Genomic DNA, 16,942 nt, shown 5'->3' on the forward strand with positions numbered 1-16,942 from the left:
GGAAGGGGCACACAAAGAAGCAGGAACTGTACTGTCGTAGGCATTTCTTTAACACTCTATTCTTGGGGAAGTGACCGTGTAATTTTAAAGACATACTTGCTGACATTACTAAAGTAATTGAAAATAAAATTTGTCACATTTTAAAGTATTTTATGCAGAATTTTTAACTTTGTGGCACAGACTTTCCCTAAAAATAATGGAATTCTGGGACTGTCACCTCTCCTCACTCAGGATCAGTTCTTTCAAAGCTGTACTAAAATACTAAATGTGTTCAGGGCAGGAGAGGGGAAACCACATTCCTTGCGCACACCAGAGTCAAGGGAGGACCTAGGCGAATAGATTTTTTTAAAAACCAGTAATGCTTTATCTTATCATATATTAACCACACACATCCTGAGAGGCAATGGCAAAAGCATACGTAAGATTTCTCAAAGAAGCCAGACTAAAAGAGGCAGCAACATCCCGGGGAAGTAGTCAATTTTTGTATTCTTAATTTATTTTCCATCAGTTAAATTTTAGACTACAGTGGGCAATAAGGAAGGAGAGGAATTCCTCCCTTAAGTAACAGTATAGTAATTGGGGACATCCGAACAATGCTGCTGAACAAAGAATTAAAGATAAGTGTTTTATAAACATGTTTATGGGTGACTAATCAGCAAATTTTCTGATTCTTCTGTGGTGGCTGGTGCTTCATCATCTACCACCATGTTACTGAAGATCATGCTGAATGGGCTTTAATCCATTCAGATTGTTCATCATTGGGCTTCACTGATAAAGATAAAGAGTTTGACTATGAAAAAATAGACACTTTTAGGTCCAGGTATGTAAAGTAATGGAAAACAATGAGTACATCCTGAATCAGAAGATTCTACAACAATGAAATATAAGAATGTATTTCATGCACAGACTGTATAATGTGTTTAGAAGGGCGCGGGGGGGGGGGGGGGGGGGGCGGGAGAAAGGGAAACTTTCGCACACCAGAGCGTGGGGGGGGGGGGGGGGGGAGGCGAGGGTCAAGCTAGTAGATTTTGTTTGCTCCAGCCCTGCAGTGGAGAGGCAGGGGAGCTGGAGCACTATCGTCGGCTGGATCCAGGCAAGCCAGGGACCATCTCCGGCCCCCAGGCCTGAAGTACCCCACCCCGGTTTAGGGAGTTGAGGCTCTGAGTAAAACTAAAGGATGAACTCCCTTCACATATGAAATAAAGTTCCTTTGTAATTACTGATTCTGGGAATTATTCTGGAATAGTGACTCTGTCTTTGTGGAAAAATAAATAAAGTTTGTGCTTTTAAGAGCAGAATTTCAGACACTGTTTACGTCTTTTGTCTCAATGGATATGTAATGAAGACTGCAGCATGGTCTATAGATCCCAGGAAGAGAAGACAGGCCTAACTGTTCATTTGGATAAAGATGCCACAGGGTAGGACACCTGCTTAATATTTAGATTATCTTGTTTATAACACTATTTAATGCTGAGACAAAAAGAAATTGGTGGGGGATCTCAAACCAAGGAAATCCAAACCTGCTCATTTCCTAGGATCTCTCTCAAAGCAGCAGAAAAAAATTTGTTCAAATTTGCGTAAGCCCATTCTGGATGGCCCATCCAATGAAAATGTAGTCCATTTTTTCCCCTGAGTCCTTTTATTTTGATCTTGATTGAAGCATTTAGATTTGAGAGTCTTTGCATCTGCTTGTTGATTTATGCACGAAATGATAAATGCATTGCCTGACTGCCAGAACAGCTAATCAGATTTCTCATTCCTAGGAAGCTAGTGCTTTGGAAAAGGCTGCCCTCTTGACTGATGTGGAAGTTCTATCATCACAAACTGCCTGCTTCTACCAGCAGAAAGAGAATCACAGAGGATGGTGTTCTCATTTTCTTCCACATCTTGTTTGAATCATCTGGACTCCTGAAACCACATGCAGTCTTGCATTTATTTATAGGACTAGAAGACCTAAGAGCTGCAGGTAAGGATAGACTAGTTTCTTCACAACATGAACACCTCAGATACCGCCTAAATTAGCCTAGCTCTTCTTATGTCAGGAACACTGGTCCTTCTTGTATGTATCAACTGTTAAGCAACGTAGTAATATAAATGAGTTCCTATAGTCCAGAGTCTTGCTGTCACCTCTGTTATCTTTGACAAAACTCTGCAGAGTATCGAAGTTTAGTCTGTCCTCTGCCTCTACTGGCAGTAGCAGTCTGGTAGATGAAACTGATGAACTGTTGATGGCAGTTAAGTTAGTGTCTGAGTAGCAGGTCATAAACAAGACCTTCTGCTGCTATACTGGAAGAGCCTCTCCATCCAGTGTTTTAACCTTCAGCTACTGGTTCAGTTTCATAAAGGTCTAGGATTATCTGAACTGCACCTTACCTATTTCTTAATATGGAAAAATAGTATACCTCGAGTATCTTTGGTCTTAAAATGACAAGCTACATTGCCCCAACGTTCAAATGTTTTGTTCAAGATGGAATGTTTGACACTCTTCAAGTTTTGAGAAAGACAGACAGAAAGGAAGACTGTGGAGGAAACGTCTCAGAAGTATTCTTGCTATGCTCTCCAGTATCCATTGTCCAAAGAATGAGTAAATAGCACGGCATCTTGCCTTCTATTCTTTGGTGGAAGTAGATTTGCTGACAGTCACATTGATGGTTTGGACTGAAAAAGAGGGAAAGTGCCCATCTCCTGATGTGGCGCTCTCACTGGCATTTCATACCCAAATTATAAGAGGAATGGGAGACATGGAGAAATTTACAGAGCATAATGCCTTGTTGATAAGTCTTCTCCATGTCTCCCATTCCTCTTTTACAACCTCTTTGAAGAAAGAGAAGTGGAAATGCAAATTCTGACTTAATACTGAATATTTGCTCTCAATTGTTCATCCTCCATTTTTGGATGGATTTTGATGGGGAAATCATCTTCCTTCCCCATTATCTTGAACACTTATGTGGGCGAAATGGTATCCTTGAGCCAAAGAAGCAGGAGAGGTCAATGTTTAAATTCGAGATTATTCCTGTCATTGGTAGTGACATAATTATAGTAGTGACATCATAACTAGTGCTGGAGTTAGAGGGGGAGGTGAAGGATCTCCAATGCTTCCCAACTAGTTAATTCCTATTTGTTCCACCCTTTTAGAATGTTTTGCCTGACCTTCTGAAGGTTGAATTTCCCCCCATCTGAGAACTTGTCCCTTTTTCAGAATTTACCCTTGCTTTGAGTCCCCATTCTCTATCATCTAATAAGCAATTCAAGTCGAAATGAAGGGAAAAGTGCTTGAAGGAGCCTAAAGTCTCCTTGCGAAAGAAACCAACTCAAAACAAACACCAGATTTCTTGCCAAGGTCTGCAATCATCCCTTTGAGAATGTGATAAGGGACTCTAAGATCTTGTTGCCTTGGTGGCAGACTGGACCAGTGGGAACAGAGTCAATAGGAAGAATTCATGAACAACTACGATTGACCCAACTACAGATTTTCAGGAACAGTATCTGAATGGGATCAACTCACCCTTGAAGACAAGTTTGCACTATTAAGGGAAAGAATGGAAAGGCCCAACACATCTTTAAGAATCTGAGTCCAGTTTTGGCAAAGTAAATATTTTTAGGCTAGGAGAATTGTGACGGAACTCCCCCTTTTCTTGAGGTGGAACATATTTTAACTATTCTTCTGTTTCATTTTGGTCAGGACTGCACAATGTTCATAAAATGAAGAACTACAGATAAAGAAGTCTTCTTGTGATTTGGGGCACCACCACCCTGGATGAAAATTAAAAAGAAAAGAAATACTTCTCACTGCCTCTGTTTTTAAACACAACACAGTAATGGAAAAAAGTGAGAAATGAAAGTTGCTATAATTTGCATGATCTGAGGCAGAAATTCTGGAATATACTTAAACATGTGGCTGAGTTCCGTGAATAAGATTATGTTCAAAATGGGAGAAGAGATCATGCCCCAGAAAAGTGAATATGCATCTACTGGCAGGTCTTATACAAGTGCCAAATATTCCTCCCTTATTCAAGGAAGAAGAAATAAAGAAATGAAAGAAAAAACAAAAAGCAACATGCATCCCCTTAAAAAAAACCTCCCCCCCCCTTTTTTTTAAAGCTAAGAATAGTCTATGATTTAGTTCATGGCACTTAGCTGTTGCATACTGAACAACAAGTTTTTTTAAAAAATGACGTCATAAAAACTGTAGAAATGGCATTCGTTTGTAGCAAGCTTAATAATAAAAATAAAAAGACGTAAGTGGTTATCTGAAAGAAAATATTCATCAGATGAACTTCCAAACCAGGAAGGTACACAAAAGCTTTGTAAAACACACCCACAATTTTCCTGATTTCCAAAGGCAACATTAAAGATTGAAGTCCAAATACCAGAAGATTTTTTTAAAATAAGCATGTAAGTTGTAAAAGACTCAATATAATGCTACTTTTCACTCAACAATTAAACATAGGATATTTCATACATTAGACCAAGGTGGAGAAACTACAGCCCACAGGCTGGATCTGACTCATAGCTATATTTCATCAGGCCCACGATGCAGCTATGCCCCCTGCAGGCTAAAGTCACAAGCACTGACTTACCTTGCCATAGAAGAAAAGCACTGAACCACCATGCAGAGGTGTAGGAACTTGAGGTGCAGTGAGTGTTGAAGCACCCCAGATTTTGTGCAAGAACCCTACCCGGGGTGCTGTACCAAGCCCTCAACTATGGACCTAGCCTCAGTCCCTTACTACTGTCTCTCCCTTTTTATCTCCTGGAGCTATGGCCAGGTCTTGGCTCAAGGTCTGGAAAGAGGAGGTATAGGCAAGGACATGGGAGGGGGAGGGTGTCATGCAAAAAGTTTGGGAGACCACTGGCTTTCAACACCCCCTTGTAAAAACTGTTCCAGCTGCACTCTCTCCATGCTCCTGCCACACAACCCTTATTCCCTGTACGCTGGAGCCACAAGCACCAGCTTGCCCTACTGTGGGAGGAAGCCCCAAGTCCTGCTCCACCCATCTCACTGCAAGTGAGTGGTCTGTGATTAATTTTCTCTGGGTCAATGGCCTATGTCAGATAAAAAGGCTCCTTACCCCTGCATTACACAATGTCGTTTCTTGAAAATCATATTTGCTTGTTTTAAAACAAAAACACCACACAAAATAAAACCCACAAACCAATAGCACTTCTACGGTTCCTCAACATGCTCATTTACTACAAGACAACATCCTAAAACAAATGACTATGGAATTAAACAGTTATTATTTTTATTGCTAAAACTCTGTTATATCAAATGTGAGCACTGTTTTCCCCCTTACAAAGATCTACTTTTTAACAAACTAAAAATGAATAACATACCCATTTTTTTGTAGTATTCCTCCCAAGCTTTGGTGTAATCAACCTGGCCTGCTGGTGCTGGATTTGGTTGATCTCCTGATTTACAGAAAGTAAAAATAAAAAACATTTAGTTATTTGAAACAAAATTTTTGTATACAAACATCTGGGTATTAATTTGAAACAAAACACAGATTAAGTATTTACATTATTTACTTATATTCTTAAAAGTCTCAGAGGGATAGCTGTTTTAAGTCGGACTACTGGTTGTTCTTATACTTTAAATTTCCCAAGAATACAAGTAATCTAACACATGCTATGCAACTGCCAATTGAAATCCAAAACATTTAAGACTAGGTGTTCAAAGCTGCATAAATTAGGGATGCAATAGTGTAACTGGTTGAACAATTAACACATAAGCAGATGCTTATTGGTTGACACTACTTGATACATGCACCCCCTCCCATGAGCTCTGCATTTAAAGTATTTTGGGAGCTGGCATGCAGGCTCAGTCCCAGCTTGCGCCAGGTCTGGCAGCTACCCCTAATTCGGCTCTGCATTTAAAGGAACTTTAAAGGATTGAAATGCAGAGCCGCAGCAGGGATTTGTTTCAGACCAAATCCACAAGCCAAATCCACAGAGAAGGACTGGAACTTAAACTTGAGAATGAAGTTAATTCTTATGCAAAACGTGTGAACCTGGCTCTCACACTATCTTCCACCTTTTTAATGACTTAACCAACCTGTACTAATGGTTCTTAACAGCCTCTTGTAACTATATGAACTATCTACTCACTGTCTCTTTTTCTTCCCCCTTTCCTTTTTTCTTCTTCCTCTGCCCCTTCCCTTATTATTCTTGGATCTGGGCTTATTATACTCCAATCACCCAAAGAAGTGGATTTTGCCCACCAAAAAGCTCATGATACCATCTATATGTTTTGTTAATCTTTAAGGTGCGACTAGACTATTTGTTGTTTTTTAAGTTTTTCCAGTTATAGACTAACTTGGCTACCCCTCTGAAGCTTTTGGTCCCTAATATAAATCATGGAGTGATTTTATGACAAGTTAAATAGTTATGACTTTGTGCTTGGACTCTCATATTGGTTTAAACCTGACATACCAATTTAGTTTGCACATATAAATTTACTCAACTGATTTAAATTAAGTCAATGCAATCTGTGTATGTAGACATACTTCAGGAAACAGTTCTATCTTGAATTATCAGTGAAAATAGTTTAAAGCAGTGGCGCTCAGCCTTCCCAGACTAGTGTAGCCCTTTCAGAAGTCTGACCATCTTGTGTGCCCCAAGTTTCACCTCACTAAAATTACTTGCCAAATTAGATATAGAAATACAGACATGACACAGCACACTAGCACTTAAAAATAGCTTATTTTCCCATTTTGTCTGTATAAAATCTTAGTTGGTACTGAGTTTAATACTGCTTTTTACATAGCCTATTATAAAACTTTTAAAATATCTAGATGAGCTAATATACCCCCTAAAAGACCTCTGCATGCCCTTGTTTAACATCCATGAACCTGAAGTAAAGCTACAAATTTCAAGTTTTGGCACTAAAGGTACGAATTTTCCCAACAATGTATGCTAATATGAAGTAAAATATCCCCTGTATGGGAAGAACCCAAACAACACTAACAGGATAAAAGTCTAGGTGGACCACTTTTCTTCAGTAAGAGCAGTTTTTCCTTTGTAACAGATTGATCTGAATACCTTGTCCATTAGTTTGAGTCGTAGGTGGTCCAGCAGGAGGGGCTGCAGGTGGTGGCTGAGCTTGCTGCTGATAGTAGTGAGCATAATAAGCTGCCCATGCTGCTGAATTGGGGTCTGTTCCTGGTTTACCTAAGAAATAAACCGTTGCTTTTATAAGAAGTAGAATTGTAAAAAAGTCTCTAACAGATCAAGAATTTTTCTGGCATTAATTTTTCTTCTGAGAAATTTTAATGAAACACTTAATCTTTAATATAGCTCTATGCAGGGCTCGACAAACAATGTAATCTACTCACCTGTGGCGAGTAGATTACACCCCGGAAGAGCCAGCGCAGAGCGATCTGTGTAGAACTGTGCGGCTGGCGAGCAAGGCTCGCTGCTGCTCAGCCAACTGAGGCTATATGGATACTGTGAATTCGTTCTCTCTCATTAAAGTCTATTGAATAAGTTTATATTAAAAATACACAATTTTGAGCTTATAAAAATTGTCAATTAAAAAGGTAAGGTGTGGGGATAATATAGTAAGTTAAATAAGTGCTGCAAAGTGTACTTCTGTAAAATAGTGAACACCAGCCCTGACGCCACCAGCCCTCCTGCTATTAGGTTTCTGGTCTGGGGCTCTTTGGTCTAGAAACATTTGTGGTCCTGCCAGACCATGGATGTTGCCAGACCGTACAGGTCCTGTTTTGGAAGGTGCAACCTAAGTATAACACAGGGATATGCAAGAGAGCCTCCTCAGACCACATCGAGCTCACCAAGTGAGTTGAACGGCCCACTAATGCCCTACCACTCCCCCACTCCCAGGCCAATTGAGACCTGGGGATTAGGAGCGTGCAAAGTCTCCTCCTCCCACTAGGGGTGTATGGCACCTAGAGCAATGGTCACCAACCAGTAGATCGGGATCTAGCAGTAGGAGTCTCCAACAGGTGATCTTGACTGATTTGGCCAAGAGGCTATCAAATGCCAGCACTTCAGCTGCTCATCCCCCCTACTGCTGTGCAACTCCTGCCCTGTTCCTTGGTGCCATCCCCCCCTTGCAATGCAAGGCAGGGAAGGAAGAGGAGGGGGTGGTAATGGGTAGGTGCCCCCCTCCCACTCTGTAATCTAACTCCACATAAGAGAGGGGGACACAGCAGGGTTTGGGATGGAGTTTGTTGGCTACTTTTGAGAGTGATGCAGGGCCAGGGCAGTGGTGTGCCTGCCTTAGTCCCACTGCACCACCATCCAGGAGCCACCTGAGGTAAGCAGTGTCCTGCTGGGACCAGCTGCGAAATCCTTCTCCAGTCAAAAACCCTCTCCTGCACCCCAAACCTCTTCCCTAGCCCTGAGATCCCCCGACTCAAACTTCCTTACAGAGCCTATACCCTGAACCCCTCCTGCACCCCAATCCATGCCCCAAGCTCAGCTAAGAGCACCTCTCACACTCCAAATCCTTTAGCCCAAGACCAGAGCCTGCACCCCAACACTCTGCCCCTGCCTGGTGAAAGGGAGGATGGGGGGAGGGATGGAGTGAACAGGGGCAGGGCCTTGGAGAAGGGCTACAAAAAGGAAGCAGGGCAAGGATATTTCGGTTTGAGGCAGATCCTGGATTGCACTTAAATTCAAGAGTGAGCTCCGGTTTAAAACAGTTGGAGATCACTGGCCTAGAGTGAATCTGCAGCTGTTTTGAACAGCTGGCAGTTTATGTCTAAGGGCTATGTGCCCCTTGCAGGGCAGGGAGCAAGAGACTGACTGGGCCTGGGGCATGTGAAGTCTTCTCCCACCGCCAGGTGTTCTCTCCAGTCAGGGGGAGCATGAAGTGTCCTGGTCCCACCCCTTTGACTCGAGGCCACGCCCTTTTAGGGACAGCCCAGGGCCTCTTCAAACATTTGTGAAGTGATCTCCCTTCTAAAATTATTGCCAACCTCTAGTCTAGTTAGAGGTGCAGTTCAAAACATTTTTTTAATTTAAACTGTCCGTGGTCCTGTAACATGTAACATTTTTGTTCTGATCAACATCTACATATCTGATCATCTTTCTCTTCCACCCATTATTTTTAATTGTAGCCAGAGAGTCACATCTTTGCTTCCAATCCTCTTGGTTCACTCTTTCTGTTGAACCACATGAAAATAACTACACCACCAGTTTGCAAAAGCTTTCGGGCACATGAGGGACTGGAAAACTTGATGTGGCTCAGCAGAAAATGTGAACTGTGTTTTTGAAGCTTACAGATCCTGTATATGAACATGAATGATCAAAAGAATTGGGGGGGGGGGAACCACACCCACCAACTGGGATTCTCCAGATAGAACTAAACTAAGCATATAGGAAAAAGATGATCAAATCTGAGTCCACAGCAAAAAAAGTGAAAGCACAACACAAACTCAACAGATGGAGACAATGGGGTAGAACAGAGGAGAAAAAGAGAACCTAGAAAAGAAACAGAAAACAATGAAATATTACTAAAAGAAAATGAAAGCAGAATACTGGAAGTGCACATAGCACTAAAACAGGATGTTCTAAAACATATGAATTTTAAAATTGAAGTATTTTAAAACTATGACTGATCTCAAGAAAGGTTTAAAACTACTGAAAAACAAAACAAACATCAGTCTTAAATAGGGATGTTAAGCATTGGTTAATTAGCTAATCAAGCAGTTGATGGAATTTTCCACTACTCGATTAGTTAAGGGGGGGAAGGTGCACTCACTACTCCCACTGTGGCTATGCAGTTTAAATGCAGTAGGAGCCTGACACACAGGCAGTCTACATTTGAAATGCAGAGCTGTAGCGGGTGTAGCTCCAGGGGCTGGCACAAGCCAGGACTTAACAGTCCCAGACTGCACCAGCTCCAGGACCACTGTAGTTCTGCTTCCCCTGCACTGCAGACACGGTGCTGGGGGGAACCAGCTTTTAAGCCAATTCTCCTCAGCACCGGCTCTTGGAGGAGGAGGGAGTAGTCGAATAGTAACTCCACTACCAAATAAGTCTAAGCTTATCAAGTAGTCAACTACTTGAGTACTTGCTTACATCCCTAGTCTCTGACTTGGCTGGTCCAAAGAAACAACTTAAGAGACTGATCCTCTCTCCCACCCCCCCTTAAGATGTGGTGAAAGAGCAGCAGATGCTTAGAGGGAATAATATAGGAGTTGCTATGCCAGCACTACCATTAAGACCATAACAGGAGAGTTCTTGTGTAGCCATTTGTGTAACTGCAAAGCTGAACAAAAATCAAGGCACATGTCTAGTCCACTGGTTCCTATTTATTCTAAAACGTTGATACTATAGTTCAGTTCATTCATCACAAAGCTGCAATTGATTACCTCTATGCTAGCACCAAGCTAATACCAGTACCATCTCAATGCCCCTCTGTTAATTTGAGTCACTCCCTGACTGAATGCTGAATATTTAATGAGAAAATACAAATAAAGAGATCATGGATTGTCATTCTTTTGGTTCTATACCTATGCAAGCCACAAACTCATTTACTGAAAACTTGAAGAATTGGGCTACGCAAACAGATAAACTGATTACCGTGCTCTCTAGCATGTAATAGAAAAAAAACAAAATGAACTGTAAACCCAAAGAAAATTTGTCAGAAAAATTACTTAGAATAGCTCTGGTTTAAAAAGATGAAGATGAGCACAGTTTTGTGTGCATTCTTGCATCTCAACTTCAGTGAGAACACATCAGAAAACCAGGATTTTAAGATGATTCTTGAGTGAAAGAAAATTAAAATGAACAAAAAGAAATCTGCTCACATTAGAAGTGATCAAAAGTTCTCCACCATTTGAATTACTCTGTCAAGATTAGTATTGGCCAGAAACTGTTCTCTGCCCTCCCACACATACCCAAAATGGCTTGGTTTTTTTGGTGAATAACGGGAAGCCTTTTTTGTTTATTATAGCATTAATGACTCTCAGAATTTAAGAGTTAAATACCTTATGCTGCTATTACCTACAGCCCTGTTTCTTGGCTAAACTACATCTTTCTTGACAGTACCAGCAACCCTCTTGTTGATCAATGCATCACTGATGTCCCCAGCTATCGTATACCCCAGGATCTATATTCTAGAAAGGGAACAAGAACTATGATCTTGTCCAACCTGTAACAAACACATTAAAACGGAAGAGCTCTCCTGTTGGCTAAAAGCTTGAAGCACTTTAAGCACAACTTTATAGCTACAACACTGCAGCACTTCCAGTGTAGATGTAGCCTGAAACTCCCAGAAGACAGCATTTCAAAACTGACATTTTTCAATTTGCAGCTAAAATTAATAAATAACTAAATAAATAAAGCATCCCATTTTCTCATTTGTTTTTTCAATCAAAGCCGAAATTTTCCACAGAAGCAACTGGGGTTTTTTTAAAAGTCAATTTTTCATTGAAAAATGGCTTTGCAAGAAAAATACTCAACTAGCACTAGGGGGCTGTGCCCCCTACTCACTGCACTCAGCAATCCCGGCTCTCCCCCCAGGCCACTGGGAGGGCTGGGCTGCAGCTGCTCCAGCTCAGGTCCCTTCTTCTCCCCCTACCCAACTCTAACCCTTTCCTCCCAGCCATGGGATATGCCAGGCCTGGCTCTAATCCTGGCAGCCGGGGAGGCACAGAGGTGCCCTATGTACACGGCACTCAGGAGCACGGCAGCCTGCTGAGGTGGGGAAAGCAGCAGCATGGGGAACCTCTGTCCTGGCCTCTCCCCGGTATGGTCCCACCTTACGCAGCTCACTGCCCCAGCCTTGCTCGCAAAGCCCAAGCCCACCCGCCTGTAGCAGAAGGGAAGGAGCAGACAGGTCAGCTATTCTGGGCAGCTCGGGGGTCCTCTGGCAGCTACAGGAGAGGGGGTAAGTCTTTGCAGAGGCAGCTGGACTCCAGGGAGTTGGACACAGCGTTGTAGCTCCCCAAGAGCCTGGCGGCAGGAGAGCCAAGGGCCTGCTGCTGGCACAGAAACCTGACTGAGAGCCCCTCTCTCCTAGTACTGGTCCCCGGGTTGCTGTCCCAAGCACCACACCGTCCCCCTCTCTCTTCCCCTGGTTTGTCACAGCTATGACGTGGGGGCTGCCAGCTACTGCGCCATGTTTCTTGGTGTTGAAAGCCAGTGGGGTGCCGGTGGAGGAAAGGGACTAGGGGCTTGTTTTAAAATAGCAATTCCAAATGGCATGGGGAAGCAGCAAAGTTGAGCTCAAGCTTAGACAGGGGGAGGAGGCAGGCGGGATGCAGAATGACATGATGACGTCACTCTGTCGTCCTGCAGGAAAAACTTTTTTAATATATAAAGAAATTAAATGACTCTTTTGAACAATAGACAGCAGGAACAGAACTTGGGCTCTACCAAAATATTCTGCAAACATGTGCCCATGGTAAGAGAAGCAGAGGAAAACAAACTACTGCATTATCATTCTAAAATTTAAGGTATTTGCCTTTAGAAGAGTAACACCATGGGCACCTGCCTCCTCTAAATACCATCTACTTCTCAATACAGCAACAAATAGAGATTGTTTATTTTTAAAGTTCCTTCCGTAAAGATTCCTAAACAAAAGATGGACTTCAGAATAGATTATGAAAAAAATAACTACTTAGAATGAAATCAGAGAATCTCATGACCCTTATCAACTTCAATTAAATTAAAATTAATAGGGACGATGTTCTGAAAAACAAAGATGAGAAACATGGAAAGCTGGGAATAATTTGAGGGGTTTAATTTCATCCTGATCAACACCACTTCAGGGAAAAAAATAGCTACAGAAGAACTAATGAGAAACCATGTTCACTGACAGATTAAAAAGGACATTAGTCAAATGTAAAACCGCAAGCTTATTTGTTACACACGCATTTCACATAGTGGCCTCTGAGGAAAATTGGCACAAAGACAAAAAATCAAGGTAGGGATACAGTAATGCCTCATTTAATGCTATAGATAGGTTTCAGAAAATGATCGTGTTAAGTGAAAATGTGTTATGCGGGGTCAATTTTCCCATTGAAAATAATGACAAAGGTGAATTGTTCTTTACAAATCCATGCTGGCTGTTCCCTGTCACCTATCATCTTCCAAGAGTTTGCAGATGATGTCCTTAATTATTTGCTCCATTATCTTCCCTGGCACAGAAGTTAAACTGACTGGCCTGTAGTTTCCTGGGTTATTTCCCTTTTCATAGATAGGCACTATATTTGCCCTTTTCCAATATTCTGGAATCTCTCCTGTCTCCCATGATTTTCCAAAGATGATAGCTAAAGGCTCAGATACCTCCTCTATCAGCTCCTTGAGTATTTTAGGAGCATTGAGCATTTCATCAGGCCCTGGTGACTTGCAGGCATCTAACTTTTCTAAGTGATTTTTAACTTGTTCTTTTTATTTTATCTTCTAAACCTACTCCCTTCCTTCTAGCATTCACTGTGTCAGGCATTCTTTCATCAGACTTCTCCGTGAAGACCAAAACAAAGAAGTCATTAAGAATCTCTGCCATTTCCAAGTTTTCTGTTACTGTTTCCTCCACCTCGCTGAGCAATGGGCCTACCCTGTCCTTGGTCTTCCTCTTGCTTCTCAGGGTACATCTACACTACAACGTTAATTCGAACTAAGCTAATTCGAACTAACGCATCCAGACTAAAAAACTAGTTTGAATTAGCGTTTTGCTAATTCGAACTAGCATGTCCCCATTAAGTGGACCCTGAACCAGGCTTAAGGATGGCAGGAAGCAGTGCCAGCAGGGCATCAGAAGAGGACTTAGAGTGTGGAGATGCTGTCACAGGCTAGCCGAGGGCTGTGCTTAAGGAGTCCCAACCCCCACCCCGGACAGACTGTTCTCAGGGGTGCCCCGCTTACAAAGCAGTCCTGGCTTGGATTGCCCGGAGTACCCACACTGGGCACATCACAGCACTCAGCCATTAGTCCGGCTGCACTTGCCGCAGGCTGCCATCTGGGGAGAGGGGGCAATTGGGGGGCTGCAGGAGAGGTTCCACCCCCAGAAGCCCGCAGAGCCAACCCAGTCCTCCCCATCGGGGGCACGTACCCCATTCCTCCCTCACTTCCTTCCACTTACCCTTCCCTAGCCCCTCTTGATGTACAAAATAAAGGACAATTGTGTTCAAAAATGGAATCTGTCTTTACTGAACAAAACTGGGGGAGACTGGGAAAAGGAGGGGGGAGAGGGGAAGAGAGAGGCTGGGAGAGGGGAGGGCAACTAAAATGATCAGGGGTTGGGAACAGGTCCCATATGAAGAGAGGCTAAAGAGACTGGGGCTTTTCAGCTTAGAAAAGAGGAGACGGAGGGGGGACAGGATAGAGGTCTCTAAAAGCAGGAGTTGGGTGGAGAGGGTGCATACAGAAAAGTTCTTCATTAGTTCCCATAAAGAAGGACTAGAGGACACCAAAGGAAAGGAATGGGTAGCAGGCTTCAAACTAGTAAGAGAAAGTTGTTCTTCACAAAGCAAAGAGTCAACCTGTGGAACTCCTTGCTGCAGGAGGCTGTGAAGGCTAGAACTAGAACAGAGTTTAAAGGGAAGTGAGATCAAGTCATGGAGGTTGGGTCCATGGAGTGCTATTAGCCAGGGGGTAGGAGTGGTGTCCCTGCCCAAGGTTTGTAGAAGGCTGGAGAGGGATGGCATGAGACAAATGGCTTGGTCACTGTCTTTGGTCCATACCCTCCAGGGTCCCTAAGGTTGGCCGCTGTCGGCAGACAGGCTACTGGGCTAGATGGACCTTTGGTGTGACCCAGGACGGCCATTGTAAGCTCAGGGATCAGGGTCGGGGGGGTCTCAGTGGACCCCCTTGATTCTCTTGCACACCTGCTCCTGGGTGGCCAGGCTGGCAGCTCTCCTGCCCTAGACAGCCACTTTCCTGTGCCTAGTGCGGAGATCGTGGACGAGGTCCACGATGTCTGCATTAGCCCAGGCGGGTGCCCGCCTCTTGCGGTCCTGGGCAAGCTCCCGGGAGCCGCCAGCCTGGTCCCAGGAAGAGGGGGAGGGCAGGGGGGCATTGAGTGGGTGGCTCGATCCGTGCCAGGTGCAGAGTCTGCTGGCTGGGTGCTGGCAGACTTGCATCTGGCACGGGCACCGTAGCCAACCCGTGCCCCTTTAAGGGGTCCGGGGCCAGGAGGGGGGCAGACGAGTTTCCCTGGGCTAGCCTCCCACTAGTTCGAATTAAGGGTCTACACAGCCCTTAATTTGAACTAGTAAGTTCGAACTAGGCTTAATCCTCGTGGAATGAGGATTACCTAGTTCGAACTAAGCGCTCCGTTAGTCCGAATTAAATTCGAACTAACAGAGCGCTAGTGTAGCACCTATGAAAGTTAGTTCAAACTAACTTTGTAGTGTAGACATACCCTAAGATATTTATAGAATGTCGTCTTGTTTCCCTTTATGCCTGTAGCTAGTTTGAGCTCATTTTGTGCCTTTGCCTTTCTAATCTTGCCTCTGCATTCCTGTATTGTTTGTAATTTGTCCCACTTTCCATTTTTTATATGACTCCTTTTTTATTTTTAATCATGCAAGATCTCCTGGTTGATCCAAGGTGGTCTTTTGCCATATTTTCTATCTTTCCTACGCAGCCAAACAGCTTGCTTTTGGGCCCTTAGTGTCCCTTTGAAAAACTTCCAACTCTCTTCAGTTGTTTTTCCTTCCTTAAGAAGGAAGCATAATACAGCTTTTCTGGCAACTGATTTTCCAAAAGATCACAACCAACACATGGTATATATGTAAGAGTGCACATTCAAAATTGGGAATCCATGAAATAGATTCCAAGGAGAAGCACCGTTTTGGATTTAGAGGTACAAATAAAAAGTAGAGTACACTTTTAATAGCAGGTCAAGTACAAATGTGTTTCTGACCAAAACATTTTATTAAAAGCAAATTTCTTACCTGGATCTGGTGGATTTGGTGGCTGCCAGTGTGGATAAGCATTTCCCCATCCTTGTGGAGCATATGGGGCTGGAGGGCCACTGTAAAAGATAAATAGCCACATGCAATGAAATACAATTTGAGAACCATATTATGAGAAAAACAACAGGTAACTGAAGTGTTACTTACTGAGGTGCGGGACCAGGAGGCCCTGGATTATAAGGAGCAGGATTATAAGGTCCCATAGGATTGCCAGGACCTGGTGGCCCAGGAGGTCCATGTGGGCCAGGAACAACACCATGGGGCCCATGGGGAACAGGTGGACCCAAAGGATTTACTGGACCCTACAACAGGAAAGAAGTGGGCGGGGGAAGAGTGACCCTGTTTTCACACACTGGAATCACAAGTCTGAATTCCAACAGAGGCTCATATAAAAGGTTTCACTCAGGTGTTCGCTAAATCTTTAGGAATTCTTTCCTAGCTTGCACTCCAACTGCTCTGGCTCTCAAGGACACTGCAACATGCAGAGTTTATGGACAACCTCGCCTAATAATAATTTAAAATACCTAAATATTCAAAAATTAAAAAAAACTTCATTCTCTTGACTATCAAGACTGTCTCGGTGTTCACGTACAACTGATGATTGAGACAGAATAATTATACAACCACTGGTTTAAACTTTAGTTAGGATTAAAAGTCAGAATGTGAATGTTCTGAATCAAGATTAAATTATTTTACATCTTCATTTCAACCAGAGAATTCATTTAGAAAAATTGACAAGCTTTACTTTTAATCAAAGGATATTGGTTTAGTCCAATTCTCTGCAAAAAAAATAAACTATGTATAAACTATTCTGAGCATTATATAAAAATCCATAGAGTTTTTTTAGTCCAATTGCTCATTGTTTGCACACTTAGATTTTCAATTACAGAACTGCAGATGTACTTTATTTTCACAGTTTTTGTGCATCAAGAAGAAACAACTGTGCAGGCAAACAAAAATTATTTAAATTATTTTTAGACAAACCAGCAACACTACATTATGAGCCATGACATACACAAGTCTACCTGAAGGGAATAAGACTAGTAAAG

The 16,942-nt window shown here is 42.8% G+C and overlaps 1 protein-coding gene across 13 annotated transcripts in view; it reads right to left on the bottom strand.

Annotated features, from left to right (window-relative positions):
- The window catches only part of FUBP1 (far upstream element binding protein 1), a 62,525-nt gene that overhangs the window by 32,500 nt on the left and 13,083 nt on the right, over positions 1-16,942 (bottom strand). For all 13 annotated transcript variants that reach the window (XR_012905934.1, XR_012905933.1, XR_012905936.1 and 10 more), the window contains 4 exons: positions 16,041-16,195; positions 15,873-15,952; positions 7,042-7,170; positions 5,338-5,412 (listed from right to left, as the gene is read on the bottom strand). Coding sequence is in view for 8 of the 13 variants with exons in the window: in XM_075936311.1 (XP_075792426.1) it covers positions 5,338-5,412; positions 7,042-7,170; positions 15,873-15,952; positions 16,041-16,195 (439 nt within the window). In the remaining 5 variants the exon portion in view is untranslated. The remainder of the gene's footprint in view (positions 1-5,337; positions 5,413-7,041; positions 7,171-15,872; positions 15,953-16,040; positions 16,196-16,942) is intronic.

This window comes from Pelodiscus sinensis, chromosome 9 (assembly GCF_049634645.1).
Source record: "Pelodiscus sinensis isolate JC-2024 chromosome 9, ASM4963464v1, whole genome shotgun sequence".
Lineage (NCBI taxonomy): Eukaryota > Metazoa > Chordata > Testudines > Trionychidae > Pelodiscus > Pelodiscus sinensis.